Source organism: Gopherus flavomarginatus, chromosome 2, assembly GCF_025201925.1.
Source record: "Gopherus flavomarginatus isolate rGopFla2 chromosome 2, rGopFla2.mat.asm, whole genome shotgun sequence".
In the NCBI taxonomy this organism is placed as follows: domain Eukaryota; kingdom Metazoa; phylum Chordata; order Testudines; family Testudinidae; genus Gopherus; species Gopherus flavomarginatus.
The window spans coordinates 91,989,512-92,012,075 of record NC_066618.1 but is presented as its reverse complement, the minus strand read 5'-3'; the positions used below and the strand labels follow the sequence as shown (position 1 = coordinate 92,012,075).

Sequence of the window (22,564 nt, the reverse complement as noted above, 5' to 3'; positions counted from 1 at the left end):
CATAAATCTTTACAGGAGCTGGGCATTAGTGTCTTCTAATCATTATATACAATCCATCACTATATCTAGCTATGTGATGGGCAAACAAATCCCCCACACTAGGCAACAGGGTGTTAAAGAGCTGCTCTGGGCTCAGTCAGCCCTGCCTTGCCACACCTGCAAGACATGCACAGGCTGGAGGAGGAGTTAAAAGAGAAGCAGAGCAGCCCACTTGTGGGAAGAGCAGGGAAGAGGTCAGACCTTTAACTTGCAGCTCCTGAGGAAAGGGCTGAGAGGAGGCAGGATCTCTCCCACAACAACTGCCTGAGGGCCCGGGAAGGGAGGACCTTATTTTGATCCATCCTGAGAAGGAGGCATTTCCCACCCCTCTCTCATACTGGCTCAGTTTGTTTGTGTTAATTCCCCTTGTTTTTGTTTATGGACTACCTCAGACAGAGAGAGGCTTGGAAGTCACCTGGCTGGAGGGCCAAGTCACAGGAGGCATGCCATCACCAGAGCAGAGAGAGAGAGAGCTGCCATGCCACACATGGCCACGAGGAGGAGCCAAGCAGTGAGCTGACCCTTTCACAAGCTTATAAGTACAAAGCCACACTAATAATTATTTTAAGGAATTGTTGTGGTTCTCCATAAAACTGTGCAGGAACCAAAATTTCAATTTTGAGGAAAATTCCACTATTTTGAAATGTTTGTTTTCATTCCCAATTGGAAAGAAAACAAAGAATTTTTAAATTTCCCATTAAATGAAATGTTTGAAAAAAAATTCATTTTGAGTCAATCAAAATGTTTGTAGAATCAATAAAATCAAAAAATTTCATGTCTACTTTCACTTTTAAAATTTTTTTAATATAAAATAAAATAAATTTCTAAATTAAAAATCATTGCAAAATGAAAAATAAAAACATTATTTTCTGAAAATGTAAAATTTTATCAAAATGGACACATTCCCACGGAAAGTTTCAGCTTTGATGAACCAGCTTTTTTCAAAGAAAAAATATTCCATCAGAAAATTTTTGACCAACGTGACGTGCAATGTGGTAATTCATCTGTGAACGGCTCTGTGCATATATTCCATATATTTAATGCCTATGGATTACTGCAAATATGCAACTGTCCCTTAAAAATTTTACAAAATATTTCTTTGCATAGCACTATGATTCTGAACCATTGTACTGAACAGCTTGCTTTGTGTTGCAAACAATTTTTGAGCCACAAACAAGTTGTTTGTATTTTAAGGTACAGATATGGTGTTAATCTAATCTTGGTGGCAGATGATAGGCAGTAAAATATGAAATAATTTTTTGCTATCTATGGGCCAGATTCTGACCCTGGGGGAAGCTTTTCAAAGACACAAATGGTAGTTAAGGCACCTAACTCACTAGGCCTCAGACTGCCACTTATATCTTTGAAAATCTCCCTCACTCTTTTTCATGTTGGATAGCATCTAACTCTTCTAGCAGACTGTGAGGATGTATACAAACCCTACATCAGACAGGAAAGACTTAAAGAACAGCTGTGGGCTCAAGCAGCTCCCTGCCCCACCCCACCTATGAGGCATGCTAGACTTGGGAGCATGTGAGGTTTGATCTGAGGTTTGGGGTGTGGGAGGGCACTCCGGGCTGGGTTAGGGCATTGGGGTGCAGGAGGGGGTTCTGAGTTGTGGTGGTGTTTACTGTGGCTCCGAGGAAGTGGCCACCAGGTCCCACCTGGTCTCTAGGCACATAGGCAGCCAGGTGGCTCTGCACGCTGCCTTTGTGCCTGCAGGTGCCACCCCCTACAGCTCCCATTGGCCATGACTCCCAAACAATGGGAGTTGCGGAGCCATTACTCAGAGCAGGGACAGTGCGCAGAGCCTACCAGTCCCCGGCCGCCCCAGCACCTCTGGGCTGCAGAGACCTGGTGGCCGGTTCTGGGAGCAGCACAAAACTGGGGCAGGCAGAGTGTCTGCCTCTGCCCCTGCTCCTGCTGTGCTGCGGAGTGAACTTTTAATGTCCCGGTTGGCAATGCCAACCAGAGCCACCAGGGTTCCTTTTTGACCAGGCATTCTGGTTGAAAACAGGACACCTGGCAACCATACAGTGGGGGCCCCAGAGCTCTCAGCTGCCAGCCAGGGGCCCCCCACAGCTCCTCACTGCCAGCCAGGAGCTCCAGGGGACCCTGGAGTCTCAGCAGTGGTGGTTACTGGATTCCTCCACTCCCCCTTTTGTCATAGTTATTTTTAGTAAAAGTCATAGACAGGTCACAGGCTTCCATAATTTTTGTTTATTGCCCGTGACCTGTCTGACTTTTTACTAAAATAGCTGTGACAAAACCTTAGCCTTAATTATAAAGTGCATAGAGCATACACATGAATGAAGGGTGCAACACAAAGGAAACTGAATTCATTCTGTAGGTACCCTCCATTAGAGAGGCCTCTGAACTTAATTAGGAGTGTTCTGGTCAGGAAGATCCTGAGTGCTGCAATCCAGGCTTGGAGACAATAATTCCCATGATACCTTGGGGAAGATTAAGAAGAAGTCTCTCAAGGGTGAAGGGAGCCTTGTTTTGGATGCAAAGCAAGCATGTGGTGGGCTCCTTTTTTGTGGAGAGCTGAGATCCTGGTCAGGGGATGGGAGGTTGCTTTGTGTAGCTCAGCAAGAAGCTGCTGCTGAGAAACTGCTGGGCTCTGACCAAGCAGAGAGCCAAGGAGGCTATTGCTGGGCTTCAGTGGAGCCAGGACAGAGACAATGGCTGTGCCCAGAACTGGCTGAGGTTGGCATGCAGTGAAAGTAGTTGGTGTAACCACTACCTATATTGTTTGGGAAAAATTGTCTGGGGAAGGCAGATAGCAAAGAGACATTAAGGGGTTTCCCTGAATCTGAGAAGAGATGAAGTGATCTTATTGTCTGTGGAAGTGGAGAAAGAGATAAAAAAAATTAAACATAAAGATCTTAGTTTGTCACTAAAAATTGAGCAAACGTCAAGCTAACAAAGTCAGGCTGACACTGTCTCTAATAACGCAAAACTTAAAAGCAGGGCCTAGGTGGAGAAAAAGCAAAAAAGCGAATAGGAACAGACTGTAAGACTGTTTTGACCTTGTGTTAAATAAAAATAAAACGCAGACTATAGCAAGTACTGCTGAGGAAAGTAAGATATCAGGAAGAAATATGTATAAACAAAATGTAGTTGTTGATCATTACTGTATGGAACAAAAGGTATAAATGCTTGCCTTAATTGTTTATCTTTTGGGAGACCTGCTGTTGTGCACTCTCCCTCTTTTGCAGTTGCTTAAGAATAAACTGCCTCTGACATGTTGCAACCAACCTAAGAGCGAAGACTGTGTTATTCTTCCACAGTCTAACCAGGATCTGTGGTTACTGACCTCTGGTTATAACAACTCCCATCTTCAGATGGGTTATGCAGTTTGGAATGATCCCATGTTAGAATCACTCTACCCCTTGTCACCTTGGCTGGACCACTTTGCTGGACCAACAGAGTGCTGTCCCCAGCTTCAAGATCATCAAGCATGCCCATGCCAGCATCTAGAACTCTGAACTTAAGAGTGAATGCTCAGGGGTGAGGTAAATAGTGCCCTTGTAAATGCAAATGGGTTAAGTTTCATTTAGTATGGCAAATTGCATTTATTAATTGATGTATTTAAGGTCCCCCTTACTGGTTTAAATTGGTTATGACATTTTAATTAATGTCAGGCTGCTAGATCATGTTTTCTTCTAAATTGTTAAGTAAAAGTGTGTTAATTTTAATCTAAGAGTATACTGGGTGTCTGTTGTTTATAATTGGTACTTTTGGGCTAGACCCATGGCATAGATTAGCACAGGTTTATTCCTAAAGGCTCCCAAGGCATGCTAGTATGTGTGTGTACAGGACCCAGTCATGGCTGGAGGCACCCCTAAGCTTAATTTCCTTTCTAAATAAAAGGACTGCAGCAGTGGGATGGATAGAGGATTCCTCCCGTCCAGCATCACCACTGGGATACTCAGGATCTCCTTTACTGTTAGCAACATCAGGTGCCTCGGCACACAGGTGAGTGTTGCTCGCTCCTAGGTAACTCAAGAAGGAATTCAGAAATATTTGCCCATTTCTTGGCCCGTAAGGCCGAATTCTGTCACCTTTGCTCACAAAGAATTGCACCACATTCTGCAGGTAGGGCCTGACCTAAGGATAAACATCTGATGAGGGTGTCATAAACCAGCCATAATGTGCAGAGGAATTGGCTGATATTTCTAAATAAACAACTGAATTGAATTGCCTTGGTAAAGGGTCCTGCATTCAGACTTGAACATACCCTAAGCATCTTACAAACACTATACAGCATAATCACTTTTAAACTATCATTGCAGAACCTAATATACCTTGTACACAGTTTTAGTACATTTTCTTTAGTGTCCTGTCTATCGACAAAGGTCAATGACTCCTTTCCATGCTTTTAAAAGCTCTAACTCCTAGTAATTCTGTGCTTACAAATAAGAGGATTCAGCCATGGAGTCTTAATGAGAATTCTTTAGGTAGTGTCTATCATTTAGCTATTTGGTAATTAAGAGAAATAAATTGTTCTCACTCTAGTGGCTTCATAAGGGGCCTTTCAGCTTTTAATGTGATCTAGGGAATATGACATATTAAATTGTCTGTGTGTTGAATTTTGAAAGATCCAAAACCTTAAAGGCATCAAGATTGTATTTAATCTGTGCCTCCTTTGGTTCATGTACGTACATGTTTCTTTAGTATTGGCCACCAGTTTCCAGTACATACTGTTCTCCAACCATGTAATGAATAATGTATGTAGGATTACAGGTTCTTAGTCACCATTTCATAAAACCATGAGTGTGCTTGAATTTACTATTGTGGCAAACCCCTTAATACTTGACTGTAACTAGTTTGTTTTTTAAAGATTACTGCTTTGAGATAATTTTGATATTATAGCATATACTTTTAATGTTAAATAGTGGGAGGTTTTTTCACTGTCTGGTATTATGTGGGGATGAGGGAATGAGGCAGCAAAGAATAAGAGTTTGAATGTTTTACTGATGATCTGAACATAGAAAAGATCAGTTGCTAGATGTTCTGCTGAAGCTTTGCTGTGATCTGGTAGTTTTAATGCCAGGCTTTACAGCTACAAAGTGTTTCCATTCCAGATCAAGCTAATGGTTCATCTGGTTCAGTATCTTACCTCTGGAACTAGCCACTAACAAGTTTCAGAATAAGGTGAAACCAGCCTCATGACACATTTCAGCTGTTGTGCACAGCTATTACTGAAAGAGAAAAATTCCTTCCTTGCTTTTATTTTAATGCCCCAGTAAACAAAGATTAAATTAAAGAGGGGATTTTCTCTAAATGATCCTGATCTTGTATTGAGCTCCATGCTGGCAGATTGCTGTGTTCCCATGGATCTGTGTTGAACTAAATGAAGCTCCGTGCAGGCACAGGGATTTGCACATATGGATCTTACTGTAGGACTGAGGCCCTTATTTGCCATGTCTGTGTATCTATCATGCACTTTGGTCCCAATCCTGCTCCCACTGAGGTGTTATTTACTACCATACTCTGTACAGTATGTGAAATCAGCCATCTGTGTTTGTATGTGTTAACAGATAAACATTTTTATACTGAGACTAAGATGTCACCAAAAATATGACAAAAATATATCCAAAGAACCATTCGCCTAGCATAACTCTTCTCTAAATTGAATGTTGTGTAAAAAATAAATTGCATCTGTTCAAGGAAATGCAGCAGTTTTTAGTGCAAGGTAAAAGATTGTATTCAAATTCTAAATCAGTCATGTTTCAAAGACCAGCAGTGTTTGTGAACAATCTAAAATGCTGCTTATGGAAGCAGAAAATATCTTGGCGATTAGTTTTAAACATGAAGTTTCTGCATTAGTTTAATTTTCTCTGTTGAATTTATTCTTCCTTTGAAACAAAATAGAGTGCAACAGTTTTTTTCCTATTGTTTTTACAAGGGCTGCACATGATCATGATTTTTGGTAGCCCTTTAGCAGTTCTCCCATTTTTATCATGTTTTCCAGACCAGGGGCACAACCAGAATTTTCCTAAGGAGAAGGCTCAAAAAATGCTGATTGGAGGGGGGAGTGTCTCCCTGGGGCCGAGCATGTGATAGAGTTAGCCCGTTGCACAGAAGTATAAGTATGGAGGGCTTTCCCTTCTAACTATAATCATGCTTTCGAGCCCACATCAGGCTCAGGCCCCTCCCACCACTCCCCAGGGCTGGTCCACAACATTTTGGCACCCGAGGCGGGGAATTCAAATGTCGCCCCCAAACCCCTTTGCTTGGGCCAAAACTTTGAAAGTTCTCAATTCTGTCTTCTTCCTGTTCTACTCCTCTCATGGTACTGCTCTGCTACCTACCCCAATAAAGGAGAACTAACAACTTAAAATGCCTTGTTCAAAAATTTTAAGTAACACTTAACTTTCAAATGCCTGAACAGCAAATGTAACTTTTCTTTTCTGCATAGTAAACACTGGCATTTTTATCCATTTGAATAATCAAAGTGGTGCTTTCCATGCCTTCTTGGTTGCAAAAATTTGAACTGTTTCCTGCTGAAGGTCCACAGTCTGGGCCAGCTCATGCTCTATTGAGATGGTTACAAGGCCAACCAGCCTCTCCTGTGTCATTGTGGAGCGCAGATGTGTTTTTATTAACTTCAGCTTGGAGAAGCTGCATTCTCCACTGGCAACTGTTACAGTAAGTGTTAGAAGTATGCACAGAGCAACAAACGCATTTGAAAAGAGGGTGGTCATCTTATTTGTGCACATATATTCCAGAACCGCCTTTGGAGTTGATCCTGCTGAAATGTATCTTGAAAGGGCTTTCAGTTCATCACCTAAATCACTTGCATCAATATCGTGCATGTCATCAGGTGTTTACACTGTCTCTAGTGCCCTGCATTGCTGGTGTAGGTCTTCTTCAGGTGTAGTCTTCAACTGACTGTATTGCACAATCTAGCACCTAGTTAAAGAATTCAGCTTTGAATTGTAGTTTGGCGGCTCTTATGGGATTATCCCGTGCCTCGTCATCAAAATGTCTTCTTTTTCGGTGACTCTTGTATTCTTGAATGGGTGGGAAAATATCTTCAGTGTGAAGTTCCTCTACCAACTTCTGTGCACTCTTCAGAATATTTTGAAATCCCTCATCTGACCAGTAAGACTGTAGGTATGAAGTTGCTTTGTCCAGTTGTTCCATTGCTCCATATATATCAAGGTCAACACCTTGAAGTCTCTTGCTTACAACATTTATTTCAAACAGCATGTCATGCCACACAGAAATTTGAAGTTATGTATGTTTCTGGTGATTCCATTCCCCTCTGCCACTATTCTCTCATGAACAGTTCCTGTCATAGCATTATCCTCCATAATGGCAACTATAGCATCATCGATCTTCCCAATTTGGTGTTTGATAGGCTTTATTGCCTCCACTCAACTTTCCCATCATGTGGCACTCAGTGGTTTCAGTGTCAGAGGGGATGTTCCCAGATGTTGCTTCAAAATTTGCCATCGATGAGTTGACGCAGAGAAATATACATAGATGCTTTGAATTACATTAAAAAATTCAGCAGCCTCACTAGAAGCTGATGCTGCATCACTGACCACCAAGTTCAATGAATAAGAACTGCATGGGACAAAAAAACCTCTCGGATCTGTGTCTGCACTCCTCTGTTCTTTCCTTTCAAGTTGGCACCATTATCGTAGCCCTGACCTCTCATGTCAGTTATTGCATTTCCCGTATCATTCAGCTTTTTAAGAAGCACATTTGTAGTATCATCAATGTCGATAAATTCTAGAAAATGCTCTCTGACAGTCACCATTGCAAGGACATTTTCACAAGGTTCTGTTGTTGTTACAAAACGCACCATTAAAGTCATTTGTTCCGTATGGCAGATGTCAGATGTGCAGTCCAGAATAACAGAGTAATATCTTGCTGACTTCAGATCTTCCACAATCTTCTGTTTGACTTTTGTTGCCAGTAACTGTATGATCTCATTTTGAATTGTTTTTCCAAGGTAGTGATGTGTGTACATTTCTTGGGTGGTGACTCTTGTTAGATGCTCCTGGAGTACAGCATCAAACTCAGCCATCAGCTCCACAATTTTAAGGAAGTTTCCACTGTTTGGCACGTACAGCTGACCTGAAGTGCCATGCAGTGCTAGGTTTTGGGTAGCAGGCATTCTCAAAATGACAATAAGCCTTTTCAGAACATTTTGCCAGTAAAGAGACTCTGATGCAATCTTCTCTTGATGCTGATCATCTATGGTTGCCTTTAACCTTAGTTTCATCTCAAGCTCTTTCCAGCTATGGAATGCTCTCTGGTAATTTGCTGCCTTCTCATGGCATGCCAGATTTCTAGCCAGATTTTTCCAGTCCTTTGTTCCTGTAGAACCCAGTGTGGCTGGAACATTAGACTGGAAGAGTTTGCAACAAAAACAGTATGCAGCATTCTGGGTTTTTGAGTACATAAGCCATGGCATCTCCACTTAGTCATCATTGGGGATTTCACACCAGTAATGTGTTGGATGGAAACTTCTATTTTTGTTGTCTTTGGGGAACATGAAGTTTTTCACTTGCTGTGGCCCATGCAGTACAAGGAAGTCCCTCAGGCTACTGCTCAAGTGGGTCCACAGTCCTGGCTCATCTAGACTTAAAGAACTAAACTCAGCAGCAGCTGTTTCTTGCGCTTCCATCACACTCTTCTCTGATCTACACTTTTCTTCAGGAATGTGCATGGTTACGTCCATTTGAGATGGAGATATGGATGCTGCAGTAGCTGCCAGGTCATCTGCACTCTGACTAACTGAAAGATCAGGCATCTCCTCACCACTCACATCCTCACTGGGGCCGGAAGGCTCACCGTGAACATTTGTGTCTATGTATCTCAGGAGAGCTCCTCCCTGCTTAGATAGAAAAGCTTCCTTTGCTTTATTTCTTTTTCTGAATGCTGCCCCAGAGGGGTGTTTTCTTCTTTCACTCATGACTGTTGTTCTGTGCCAGCTATAGTGGCTCTCAACACTCAATTGAAGGGGACAAATAAGCAGGCTGGTAGCAGGGCCTGAGTGAGGGAAGAAACAGCATCTTAAGGGCCTAACTGGCTCCTACTACTTTAGTTGACTGCCTGTTCTCCTCAAGTGGGTTCAGGTAAGCAGCAGGAAAGAGGAAGCTCCCTGAGAAGCTGGTGTAATCAGTCCAGGGTCCTGGAGGTGCTAGAGAGGTACATAAGAGGCTCCTCTTTCTCTCTCTCCCTGCAGCTCCTGCTGCTTTCTGTTATTCCTTCTCACCTTTCCTCCTGCCTGCCTGTTATGTCTGTTGTGCCCTCCTTCCTCCAGCACAGCACTCCACCATCTCTGTGCATCTAGAGCAGAGAGAATACATATGCACCAGCAGCAGACACCATTTTCTACATTCTGGATCCTAGCAGCACCCCCCCCCCCCACAGTCTGGCAACTGAGGCAGCCACCTCATTTCATCTCATGGTAAGGCCAGCCCTACCACTCCCAACCTCGGGTCCCTACCTCAAAGATGGGGTCCCCCTACTGATTAGCAGCTTGTATCACTCCAGCAGCTCTGCACTGTAGACTCTGCCCCTCTCGCAGCTGCAGAGGAACCTCAGTCGTTCCATGCTGGGCTGGATCAGCTACGGGCAGGGTCCAAGATGCCCAATCCCACACCACAATGCCAGTGCCATGGAGTCACCCAGCCAGGGGGAGGCATCAAGGGCCACCAAAGTTGAGTGTTGTGTGCAAACGCCTGAGCAGTGCAGCTCTGAAGCATTCGAGCCCTGGACTGCCTCAAATAGGGCCAGGTGGTCCCATTGCAGCTTCTGCCCTGAACCCTGATTTGCATCTATTCCCAAGAGGGGTCCTGGGCCCCCTTGGACTCCTCTCTTCATTGTGCCAATTCCAAAGAGCACATGGGATGTTCTGTTATGGGCTGGCTGCAGTGGCAGATAAAGTTAATTCCGCTGCACACTCATCATAAAAAAGTGATATGACCAGGATGTTCAAAACTGACTAGTGATTTACTGCCTAACATGAGATACCTTAAAGAGGCCTGCTTTTCAAAAAGTGCTGTGAACCCATTCTCTGAAGACCAAGCCCCTTTAAGGTATTTCATGTTGGTATTACTCACAATCACTAATCACTTTAGAAAATCTTGACCTAACTGCCTTTCACAATATTATCTTTTTTCAGCCTACTAATTCCTGTACTTTCAATAGAGGGTCTTGTTGAAAACTGACTCTATTTATTCTTGTAAAGAAGATGAAAAATTAACTTGTTACCCCAGAATTTGACATTCTTGTGTGTACCCCAGAACTTAACAATACTGCAGTCAGCCATTTTGTATGTTCAGCCACTGCCAGCTGAAAACCAAACATCCCATAGCTCAGGAAATCATAGGCCTTTGTGAGGCAAGGTCAGGCAGCTGTAATTTGTTCATCCAAATGAGAGGATGGGATAGAAAGTTATGGAAGATAGTGAGTGAATAGCGACCTTGGTTTTAGGTGCCCCTGACATATTGTTGTTATGGCTAGAAATACTAGAACTGTTTTGAGATAATTGTTCATTTGGAATTAGGAGAACTGGTGACCCAGCAGAGGTTATTATGCTGACCCACTAGTAGTAAATACCTCAAAGCAGTCTGAGGGAGCTTTTCTTTGGGCAAGGAGCTGCCATCTAAACTCCCATCTGCTGGATGGAAAGAAGGCCCCGGGAAGCCTAGCTGGTGATTACTTGAAACCATCTCAGACTGTGGGTAACTATATCTGGGATGTCCTAAACCGTGTGTGTGTTCGTGTGTGCGTGCTTAAAATCTAATAAATAGTAGTTTTAGATAAGAGCACACTTGCTTGTATCAATCATTTATCAGATAGAAGTACTGTGTTCTGATTGATTTTATTCCTGACACCACCTGGAGAGAAACAGTGACATTACCACTGCTTTGCGTTCTGAAAACCTTGGGTAACAAACCAACAAACCTCTTAAAAATGACCTGTAAAGATTATTGTACCGAAATATCAGGAACTGTATTACATTCCAGTGATATTTGGTCCAATTTTACTCCTGGGGGAGTTCTGCACCAAAAAAATTAAAAATTCTGCGCACAATATTTTAAAATTTTGCAAAATTCTTCATATTTTAGTTGTCCAAAAATGCTATTTAATCACACCACTTTCAATTATTTTGGTCATTTATTTCAAAATACCTGTAAGTAACTATGTCTGTAATAATACAGACACAGACAAAAATTCCCCCAGGAGTAGAGAATTAAAGAAACCCCTGTGACACTGCACCCCACAGTCTTTGTATCTATATTATTATGATATGATTATTCCATAATTATGATGCATATTGTACTAGATGGGTCATGTGAGATGTCATTGGAAAAGTTATGATTTGCTCAATATGATTATCCTATTTGTATGCATGTATCATTTTTGTATCTGAAATTATGAATATTGACTGTGTATCCCTATTTCAAATGTAGTTACATCTGGGTGACACCCACTAGACAAGAGGTTCTCAGTCTAGATAGTTGGTTGAGAAGGACCTATTCAGAGTAATGAGCCATTAGGGGAAACAATAGGCCTTAGGGGAAGCTTATCTCCCACCTGGTGAGCCTTCCTGAGAATGCTCCAGAAAGCCGTTAAGCAATGGCTGCTATGACTCAGCAAGATATGCAAGGGCCTGTGACTAGGCCACATGACTCTGGATTCCATCTTGGGATGTCAGTGTTTTTCCACAAACTGAGTTTGGGACAAAGGGTTCCCCCCATATGCAAAAGCTATATAAGGCATGGAGTGACATAATCAGGGTTTCTTCACTCTCCACACAAGAAAACTCCTGGAAACACCTGATGAATAAAGATTAAACTGGGGGAAGTGCCTGACCCAGGCTAAAGTGATTTCTAGCCTATGAATGAAACACCTGGGGATTCCAAGCTGTAAAGCAAATACAGCTTGTCCCTTAAGAATCTGCAGCCTGCTTGTATCAGCCCTCAGGCTGAGAAACTACTAGTTCATATTCAATTTAACTAGTGTGTTAGACTTAGTTTGCATTTTTTGTTTATTTACTAGGTAATCTGCTTTGATCTGTTTGCTATCACTTATAATAATTTACAATCTATCTTTTGTCGTTAAGAAATTTGTTTTTGCTTTATATAAACCAGTGAAGTGCATGGGAAATCGTAGCTCAAGGGGCAAATGCACACATTGAGGGGAGGGCCGAACTCTATGAGCTTACATTGTACAAATCCCTGTGCAGTGCAAGGCAGTGTAATTTTAGGTTTATGCTCCAGAGGGGGATGTGCCTGGGGAGCTGAGAGTTACCTTGGCTGTAGCCTTTCTACTGTTGGTTCATGCAGTGGCTAGTCAGAGAGCCTGCACGTAACTGTAGCTGGGTGTGTCCCTACTTGTGTGAATGCTGGTGGAAGTGTAGGACCAGGAGCAGGTCTGCAGCTTGTCACAGCAGCAGAGTGAGAGAGGGAACCCAGGCTGGTGGGTCAGAGGGCTCAGTGGTACCCCAGTTCCAGGTGGCACCACAGGGAGAACCTATCACAACCCCTATGACAGCCCAGTTCTTGTTTCTCTGCTCCTTCCTCTGCTTCCCTAGCCCAGTCACGGGATACCTCCTCTAGCCCAGACTTTCAGAGCCCAGCTTTGGGCCACCTCCAAGTCCAGACACTCGCATGCACCCCCTCCCCCAGAGCCCAGGGATCCTGAGGGCGAAACAACCTGGTGCTGGTTTTGTGTGGATTTTCCTGCACACCACCTGCTTCCTTCAGGATGTGCTGGGAACTGCAGCTGCTGGGAATCTCCAGCTCCTTCCTCCCCTCGACAATGTCTTCTATTTGTGAGCCGGAAAATTGGGCTCTTCTGGTTCCAGCAGTTCCTCATGGTGGCCAGCATCTCTGCAGAACCAATTCTATGGAGGACAAAGAAAATTCTGTCCAGAACATTAATTTCTGAGAAAATTCTGCATTGAGCAGTGGGCAGAATTCCCCCAGGAGTAAATTATACACTCCACTCAAATGAGACTTCAAGGACTGCAGAGATCAAACCCACTATCAATATATGCTGAATGCCTACAATAGCCAAGCTGAGAGGATATTCAGAATACTAGAACCTTAACACTTAATTCATTCAGGCCCTCTAATATCTCAAGCTGTGAGGGAACTGGAATTTCCATTCAGTGGAAAATTTTGCATTTCTGAATTTGCTTTCATTCTGCAGTGGGAGGTGGACTACATGACCTCTTGAGGTTCCTGCCAGTCCTATATTTCAATGGGTCTATGGACAGATCATACTTTTCGTGCTGTTCAGTGTCTCTGACCTGATATTCAAAGCCCTGCATGAGACTGATCCTAGCTACTTGAGAGATCGCATCACCTAACTGGGATCTTCCATGACAACTAGGTTGCAGTGGAACAATGTAACTGTCACCCAAGAGGGAGTGGCTTGTGAATGCAGAAGGCAAATCTTTAGCTAGAGCTGGCCCTGGATCAGGGGACTCATTCTTGCAAGAGGTAAGGATAATCATGGAACTAATCTCTTTCAGAGATAAATGCAAAACTCATCTTTTTGGCTTAGCTTTTCACACAGCACACCCACTGACACACACAACAAAGAGAAATAAAAAAGAAGGACCTGTATGAGAGGCTATGTCTAAACTACAACCTATGTTGGCATAACTTATGTTGCTCAAGAATGTGAATAAACTACCCTCCTAAACAACATAAGTTGCACAGACACAACCGCTCGTGTGCACAGTTCTGCCTTTCTTCAAGGTGTTTTTTTTATGCTGACGGGATAGAATGTTGGCATAGAATGTTATCACCAGACATGCTGCAGTGGCACTCGTACAGCTGCACTGCTGCAGCACTGTATGGGTAGACCCGGCCTATGAGAAATGCATTATTGCTATTTTTAAGTACTTTGGAGGCATTCCGATATCATTATTATGGAGCTATTTAAGCAGGTAGATGCTCACATGGATAAGGGCTTCAGAATAAGGCCCACAGTCAATTCAAAATTATGCGATCATCATGAAAATGGCACATGGTTCAGAATTGTGCTTGATCAAAATAACAATAACTTTGTTACTCTGAAATCAAATGGTGACTGATTTCAGATAAAGCTTGAGGCCCAGAGCCTGCAAACACTTACACATGTGCTTAACTTTAATGGGAGTTATTTATGTGCTTGAAGTGAAACACAAGTGTAAGTGTTTGCAAACTGGGGACTTAAATTAATTTGTCAAATGAAAATCTGTCTGACTTTCCCTGGGCCCTCAGAATATCTGAAATGTAGATAATATATTTCTAAAATGTGCTACAAATTTAAAAGTAGAAAACGTGTTTGTTTACGTCAGAAAAGAAACAAACAAACAGAACCTCCCAGGCTAAAGCCAAGTTCAGCCTGAAAAATGCTCCCCCTTTCCCCAGGTTGTAAATAACTGAAAATAGGAAATATTATCTAATCCTTACATGCAGTCTGTCTAAAGTGATTCTGTTATGAAGAATTGTGTAGTTTCATTGTTTGAATTAATCATATGGCAAAAACCAAGATTTAACTGAGCTTTTTAATTATGGAAAGGATATGCTTATTGATTATCTTGTTCTCACGAGAACATATAAACCATAAATGAGATGCCTTGTATCTACTAGTTTAAAAAAAAATAACTACTGTAATATACATAAGCAAATAAGATTTATTCAGGTTTCTTTGCAGGGAGCAAGCTGACTGTAAAGGATTATAAAAACCCATATAAACTATTTAAACACCTCCCACTTACATAGGAATGCAAATCTTGTAGGAGGAGAAATAAACTCAGATCAGAATTTATAGTACAATATACAGTGCAATCAAACTGATCAGAATATACAGTATCATGCAAACATTTTACGATGCATTACACCAAAATAAATATTGAAATCAATTTAGCTAGCCTACCAGCTAAATCAGCTGTGGCTACACTTGCAGATGTAGAGTGCTGGGAGTTATACCAGCCCTCTGAGACCACAGCAGGGGAAGTGCTGCTGTGTGTTCACACTTGCTCCTTGTGACTGTGAAGCATGTCCACATTAGCAGCTCTTGCAATGCCAGAGAGCAGTGCATTGTGGTAGCTATCCCAGGGTGCAGCGTACTTTGGAAAGGGGTCGCAATGCCTAATGGGGAAGGTACAGCATCACATGATGCAGGTTTTCCAATCCCATTGTTCCATGGATATCCTACTAGATTGCCAGCTGCTTTTCAAATGAGGGGGGTGAGGACTGTGACAGGAAATGTGTTGTGTGCATGTGGAAGGAGAGACAGTGTGTTTTGGGGGCAGAGTGTGTCAGCATGCTGTCTTGTAAGTTCAGATAGTTGCAGGGGGAAGGGGAAAACCTGACATTAGCTCCCCCTCCCCACCTCTCTCTCTCACACACACACGCACAAACACCTCCCTCGGCAGCAGCAGCATTCCACAGTAATGGTTTGCCTAGTGTCCCAGAGCAGATACGCATGTGGACTGTCAGAAACGGAGCTTTGAAAAGGGATATCCACATGCCTGCAGCTGAGTTGAAAACAATGACCAGCATGGCCACTTGACTTCAGGGGATTATGGGATGTTTCCCAGAGGCCAATCACAGCTCAGTAACACATCGTCCACACTGACACCCCCGTGCTGCAGCCGGAGTGCAGCAAACTCTGTGCTTCTCATGGAGGTGGATTACTACGAGTGGTCCAGAGTCTGCAGAGTCTAGGTGCTCTAAGTGCCTTGCCAGTGTGGACACCTCAGGAGTTATGGCGCCTAGGGCTGATTTAATGCACTCTACTTTGCAAGTGTAGCCAAGGCCTTAGACACCATTGAACTTTGTGTTTGAGAACACTAAGGAAGGAAGATTCCCTGAGAGCGTATGGAAGGGAATTCTAAATGATGGAAACATGGTGGATTGCAGTCTATGTCCTAGTCCTGGATTTGACAAGACTGAACCATAAAAAGTTAATTTCTCAAGCTCATCTTAACTTTGAGGCTCCACTCCCACTTTTCTCCATGGCCCTCTAATTAGTAGAACATAAGAACAGCCATACTGGGTCAGACCAAAGGTCCATCAAGCCCAGTATCTTGTCCTCTAACAGTAATGGCAGATGCCCCAAGGGAATGAAGAGACAGGTTATCATCAAGTGGTCCATTCACTGTCACCCAATCCCAGGTTCTGGCAAACAGAGGTTAGGGACACCATTCCTGTCTATCCTAGCTAATAGCCATTGATGGACCTATCTTCCATGAATCTATCTAGCTCCCTTTTGAACCCAGTTATAGTATTGGCCTTCACAACATCCTCTGGCAAGGAGTTCCAGAGGTTGACAGCACATTGCTTAACTTCTGCATCCTTCCTTGTAATTCACCAATAGTCCTTGTAGTTCACAATTTCCTTATCTGTAACCTTCCAATAGATCCTGAAGCAGCAGTCAAAAAAGCTAACAATGTTAGGATCCATTAGGAAAGGGATAGATGATAAGACAGAACATATTATAATGCCACTATATAATCCATAGTACATCCACAATTTGAATACTGTGTGCAGTTCTGGTCGCCCCATCTCATACAAGATATATTAGAATTGGAAAAGGTATAGAGAAGGGCAACAAAAATGATTAAGGGTATGGAACAGCTTCTGTATGAGGAGAGATTAAAAAGACTGGAACTGTTCAGCTTACAAAAAAGACAACTAAGGGGGGAATATGATAGAGGTCTATAAAATCATGAACGATGTGGAGAAGGTAAATAGGGAAGTGTTATTTACTCCTTCACATAACATACGACCCAGGAGTTGCCAATGAAATTAATAGGCAGCAGGTTTAAAACAAACAAAAGGAAGTACTTTTTCACACAACACACAATCAGAGGAACTCTTTCCCAGATAATATTGTAAAGACTAAAAGTATAACTGGGTTCAAAAATGAATTAGATAAGTTCATGGAGGATCGGCCCATCAGTAACTATTAGTCAAGCTAGTCAGGGACACAACCCCATTTTCTGGGTGTCCCTAAGCCTCTGACTGCCAGAAGCTGGGAGCGGACAACAGGTCACTTGATAAGTGCTCTGTCAGAGACAATGGGCTAGATGGACCATTGGTCTGATCCACTATGACCTTTCTTCTGCTTTTACATTACAGCAGTGTCTAAAGGTTCTAAATAGGTCAGATCCCCATTGTGTTAGCACTATACTAACACAAAGAAAACAATCGCTGTCCCAATGCTCTTACACTTTAGATCTCACCAATTCACCCCAGTAGGGTCTCCCTCTCTGACCCTTCTCCTCTTCATCCTACATTTGAAGATTCAGCTTTTATTTTTTTGCATCCAGGGTACAGCACATTTTAGAATGCATACAATAGTTTCAATTTATTGAGGGCCTAGGACAAGCAGAGAGAGAGAGATGCTGGATCCTGCACTGGGAACTCCAGAGAGACAGCAGTGCAAGAACAGACCTACTGTATGGGAGCTCAGGTTGGAAGAGGAGGAGTTTGAGGTTTATCAGAGGTTCATGAGGTGGAAAGAAACTAGGCGGAGTTTAAAGGTAAAAGGGTAGTAATTGCATTCATGCTTGGAGTCAGAGGGCAGAAGAAGGGGGAATTAATTTAAATTGGAACCTGAATAAATAAATATTTAGAGTCAGTTGTTTGGGTAGGGTGAAGATTTGAGCAGGTTATAATTTTTTCCCCTCCATCCCTAGCCTTAGTTAAAATGGGAATCTTTAAAATATAGATGGGCTATAGAGAGCTTATCCTGAGCAGGATTTATATGTAGGTAACAAGACTGTACTATCACATCACTGAGAGATCAGTGGAGCCACTCAAAAATCTACTGGTACATTCACTTTAAAGAATGTGTGTGGGAGCAGCAACACCAAAATGCAGACAAGGCCAACAGCATAAACAGTAGTGCATACAGTAAATGAATGAAAGGCTCTGTGAAAACTGGCACTACCATCCACAAATGGGAGTGAGCCAAACTCAACATGGTATTACTGTGCTTACATAGTGCATTTACCAAAATGACCCAAAGGTATGCAAGAATGAAAGCAATGGTATCCTATTCCATATCGCCCATAGTTTGCAACATGTAGGTGCTAGTGTTAATTTTGCCTTAGATACAGTAGATAGGTAATATTAGCTCTTTATATGCAATATTACATAAATGGCCCCACATTTGCTATAGAGACTACCTAGAATACAGCAAAGACTGAGGTAAAGTTCTTTAGTTGCTGAAGGCAATTCATTAGTTGTTAAAGGTGAACACTTGTACTAAATATATCCTTTGGCAAACAGGAGTATGGATACAAATAGTCCTGTCGATTTCACTGGGACTACTCACAGAGGTGTTTGTGGGAGCTGCAATTTAGAGGCTTCCATATTTTTTTAAACAATTTAAGCCATCTGCCCTGGTGTAGTTTTACAAATATTGCACTAGCTCTTACTTAAATAGGTGAGGCAAGATCAACATCTGTTGTAAATCAGTGGCATTCTAAAGCTTCAATGGTGCTACACCAGTTTATATCCTGATGATTTTGACCCATTAATTACCATGCCCCCCCCACCTTTTATACTTCATCTATTGTGGTATATAAAGAAACCAAATTTCGTCAATAAATTAAATTGAAGGTGACATGGGCTGAGTTGAGATGCCAACACTTCATTGCAAATGTATTAAATAAGGCCCCTGTCTGTAATTAGCTCTAAATGCTCTTTATGAGTTACATCAGCTGGTAACTGTATATAGCTTCAACAAGATAATCTTTAAAAACAGATATATTTACAAACAGGTAGACCACTTGGATACAACTTCTCTGGAAATAGAGAGTCAAATTCAGTCTTGGTATAAGAACATGCAACTTTCCTTTATCTCAGGGCTGAATTTGGCCCGAAGGGTGTACAGTGAAAGAATTTGCAATGCCAGCCTGAAATCCATATGCTATAGGGCAAGAATGAGATGTCACATTCCCCAGGCAGAAATAGTGGGGGTGTTGATATATGCACTCTAGATGTATTCAGGCTTGGACAGAGCCTGCATCTCCTGCCCATCACTTCGGTCTTTGAAAGTTCCCCCTAAGTTTCTTCCTCTTCTTTTCCTAAAGAAAATAAAAGGTAAAAATTAAAAAAAAATAGAATTATCTACATACAATTGGTAAAGTTTAAAAATTGTGTTTATGCCTCCCTCCCTTTTATTTTATTTTATTTCAGTTTTTTTAAGGAAAGAAGGATAGGTGATATACAGCAGCTACTGCAATAATGAAGCAATACCCAAAAGGACGGCAGAGGCTGTTGCTGAAGATGCAGTAGATGAGGGGATTAACAGCACTGTTTAAAGATGGTAGATTCTGAATAATCACAGATGCATAGAAGCGTTCTTTGGTCTCAGGGAGTACGTTGAAGTTGTCCAGGATATCAAAGAGAAAGTAAGGACTCCAGCAGAGGACAAATGCTGCAAAAGAGAGAGGGAGATTTAAAATGCTGAAGTTAGATGGGGTGACTATTTAAGAAGATTACCATAAAACAGACTGGCCACATATATGTTTGCTCACACAAGAGTCTCTTTCCCTATTAACAAGTCTTCTAAGGGATTAGTTATTAGATCTTCATATATCTGCTCCTTTATTTTTATTGTAATAACCATAAAATATTGTGATTCTTCCAGGAAGTGTATTCATAAAGTGGTCCCCCTAAACACATCTAGGCATTATGAGAGAACTAGACAATTGAAATATAATCATAAGGATAAAAAGATAAGTGATTAAAACATCAAATACAGTGAATGGCTGTGCTAATGGTCTCCTGTGCTAACAGCCAGTGTAAACTCAGTCACCGCAAAACTAACTCCATTTTTACTGCACTATGTTTACAAGATGCATGTAGGGTAAGAGACAAGACTCTTTTCTGCACTCTCACTCCAAACCACAGCAGACTCTCTGTGGTTCTGTACAGTGACTGGAGGGTGCTACAGAATGAATGCATGTGCCAGTTCAGGATAGGCCACCCTTGAAAGCAGGATTTGGAGAAGATGGAGGGTTGCAATAATGTAACATGCATGGTTCTTGGCCCCTATTCCAGTCCAGAGCTGTCACAGCAGATATTAACAGGCTACAAAATTACCTCTTGCCTTGCCCACAGGATGGGGAATGGATTCTGTTGTACCCAGCCCCCATGTAGTGCCTCCCCACACACCAAGTGTGTTGAGTCAAGATTTATGTGGAGCCATTGGAATAGAGTATTCACCCCTACAGAATATCACTCATAGGCTGTGAATGCATGTTTAGCTATGGGCTCAGAAAAGAGCATGCTGCCCAATGTCCAGGAATACTTCAAAACAAAACAATGTTATTTCAGGCAAGCTCTACACTATAAACATATATTGGTATAACTCCATCGCTAGGGGTGTGAAAAATCTACACTTCAGAATGACGCTGTTATACCCACCTAAGCCACGGTGTAGACAGCCGTAAGTCAACAGGAGACCTCCCATTGACATAGTTACTGCATTAACTACACCGATGGAAGAGCTTCTCTCATTGGTGTAGCAATGTCTTCACTGAAATGCTACAGAGGCGTAGGTGCACTGGTGCCTCTGCAGTGTTTTAAGCATATATATATATATGTATATATATAAAATGCTGGGCATTAGCCTCCAATTCCCCAACATCCACTGAAGTACAAAGCACAGGCAATGGCTTCCTCCGGGCCCTGGGGGAGCTCAACCCCCCGTTCTGCCAGTGGGTACACCACGGAGTCAACGCCTAAGGTACAAAGGGATTTATGTACCTCTCTTGCTGAGACTCCTTTGAAAATCCCAACCAGACATTTTTAATGAGCACAAGCTTCAACATTCAATAAGGTTAGCAGCTGTTATGGCCAGCCTTGGAGTGGCAGTAGACGGTAACAAAGGCTTTCTTTTATTGCCACACAGATGAGTTTAAAAAAATAGTTGTGATTCTGTTCTTGTGAAAAGCATGATTCAAACAAATGTTTTTGGTAATTGCAAACAGTAGCACTAAACAATGAAATAAGCAACTACAGTATAGTTATTTCCACAAAATATGTCAGTATAAATGCTGTGCTTGAAGAGAAACAGTACGTGCAGCTCTGAGTATGCTACCATGAAAATACCCATCTGTAGATGCAGGCGTGGGTGTCAGCTATATAAGTAAATGGCTACAATTGTCCTCCTGTGCGGCACTACTGGCTAATCACAAGCCATGGGTGCTGCAGCCTTTATTTATCTCCATGCAGTGTCAGCATCATCATTCCACTAATATAATTTTGTTTCCCTGGGAAATGAAGGGAGAACGACACCTGCACCAAGACCTCCGCTATGCAGTGAGGTAGGGAAAGCTCACTGTTCCCATTTGGGCAAACAGCATGCTGCTAGCATTGAATCAGATTGCTAAACTTTTCTCTCCTCACCCCCTGCTTCCCAGATGTCTTCACTTCGTAGTTACAGCAAATAGAAAAATGGAAAATGAAGTCGATGTACAGTGTCTTTTTATGCATGAATTGTGTATGCCTCACATATTAATCAGGAACACTGTGGGGGTGTAAATATCTCCAAACGAGATCTCAAACCAGACAATGTCAACCATTTAATCTTCCAATGTGCTTGTTAATTTAAATGGTAATACATAAATCTGACATTCGCTCAAGAAGAACAAAACACTTCAGCACAAGCAAGGACTGTGGAAGGCTCTGAACACAGGTGCCACCAGCAGAGTTCCATTGTTCAGGAAGTGGGTAAGTAGCTGATTGCACACTACAGAGGAGAACTCTGAAATAACCATGTAGGTCTATGCAGAGAGAGATGGGGGCAGATCAGATAGAATGAGAAGAGTTGTATCCAGTGGAGCCACAACCATACACATCAATCAATTACCTCCTTGTATGGGGCGAAGCGGTTATTAAACATCCAGAGAGCTCTTTTTAAATGACTGAAGGTAAGGAAAGACAAGGTGGGTGAGGTAAGATTTTTTATTAGACCAACTTCTGTTGGTGAGAGAGACAAGCTTTCGAATTTACAGGTTTGGGAAACAGAGTTCATAGCTCAATACAAGATGGAACAGATTGTTTAGCACAAGTAGTTAACAGTTAGTTCAAGGAACCATTCAAGGTGAAGTGGCCTGTTAACATCCCTACAGCCATAGGGAGGAAAGGGGTGGGTGAGGGAGAAGCTGTTAGTGGGTTACGAATTATTATAATAAGCCATAAACCCAATATCTATCTATTCAGTCCCTGATTTTTAGTGTCTAGCAAAGTTATGGATTTAAGCTCCCAGGCTTGTCTTTTGAAAGCATTGTGCAGGTTTCTTTTGAGGATGAGGTCAGATGATACTTTGATAAAGTAGAAAATCTCATTCTAGAAAGGAGTTGAACTTATCAGAGAGATCAAAACTCAAGTGTGTTTCTGCTACATCACCTTTGGGAAAAGTCATCCTCTGGGCTCTACCCTTAAAGTGCTAGTTAAAATCCTTCCTTTGCAAATGAGTCCATGTGGAACTGTCATTCTAACATCTAGCTCTGCAGGCCTGCCGACAG

General features: G+C 42.2%; 1 protein-coding gene across 1 annotated transcript in view; it reads right to left on the bottom strand.

Moving 5' to 3' along the window:
• Positions 1–18,579: 18,579 nt before the first annotated feature.
• NPSR1 (neuropeptide S receptor 1) overlaps positions 18,580–22,564 on the bottom strand; it is a 99,661-nt gene continuing 95,676 nt past the window's right edge. The window contains exons 8-9 of the mRNA XM_050938047.1: positions 19,287–19,467; positions 18,580–19,114 (exon numbers count right to left, since the gene is read on the bottom strand). Coding sequence (XP_050794004.1) covers positions 19,024–19,114; positions 19,287–19,467 — 272 coding nt within the window. The 3' untranslated portion in view covers positions 18,580–19,023. The remainder of the gene's footprint in view (positions 19,115–19,286; positions 19,468–22,564) is intronic.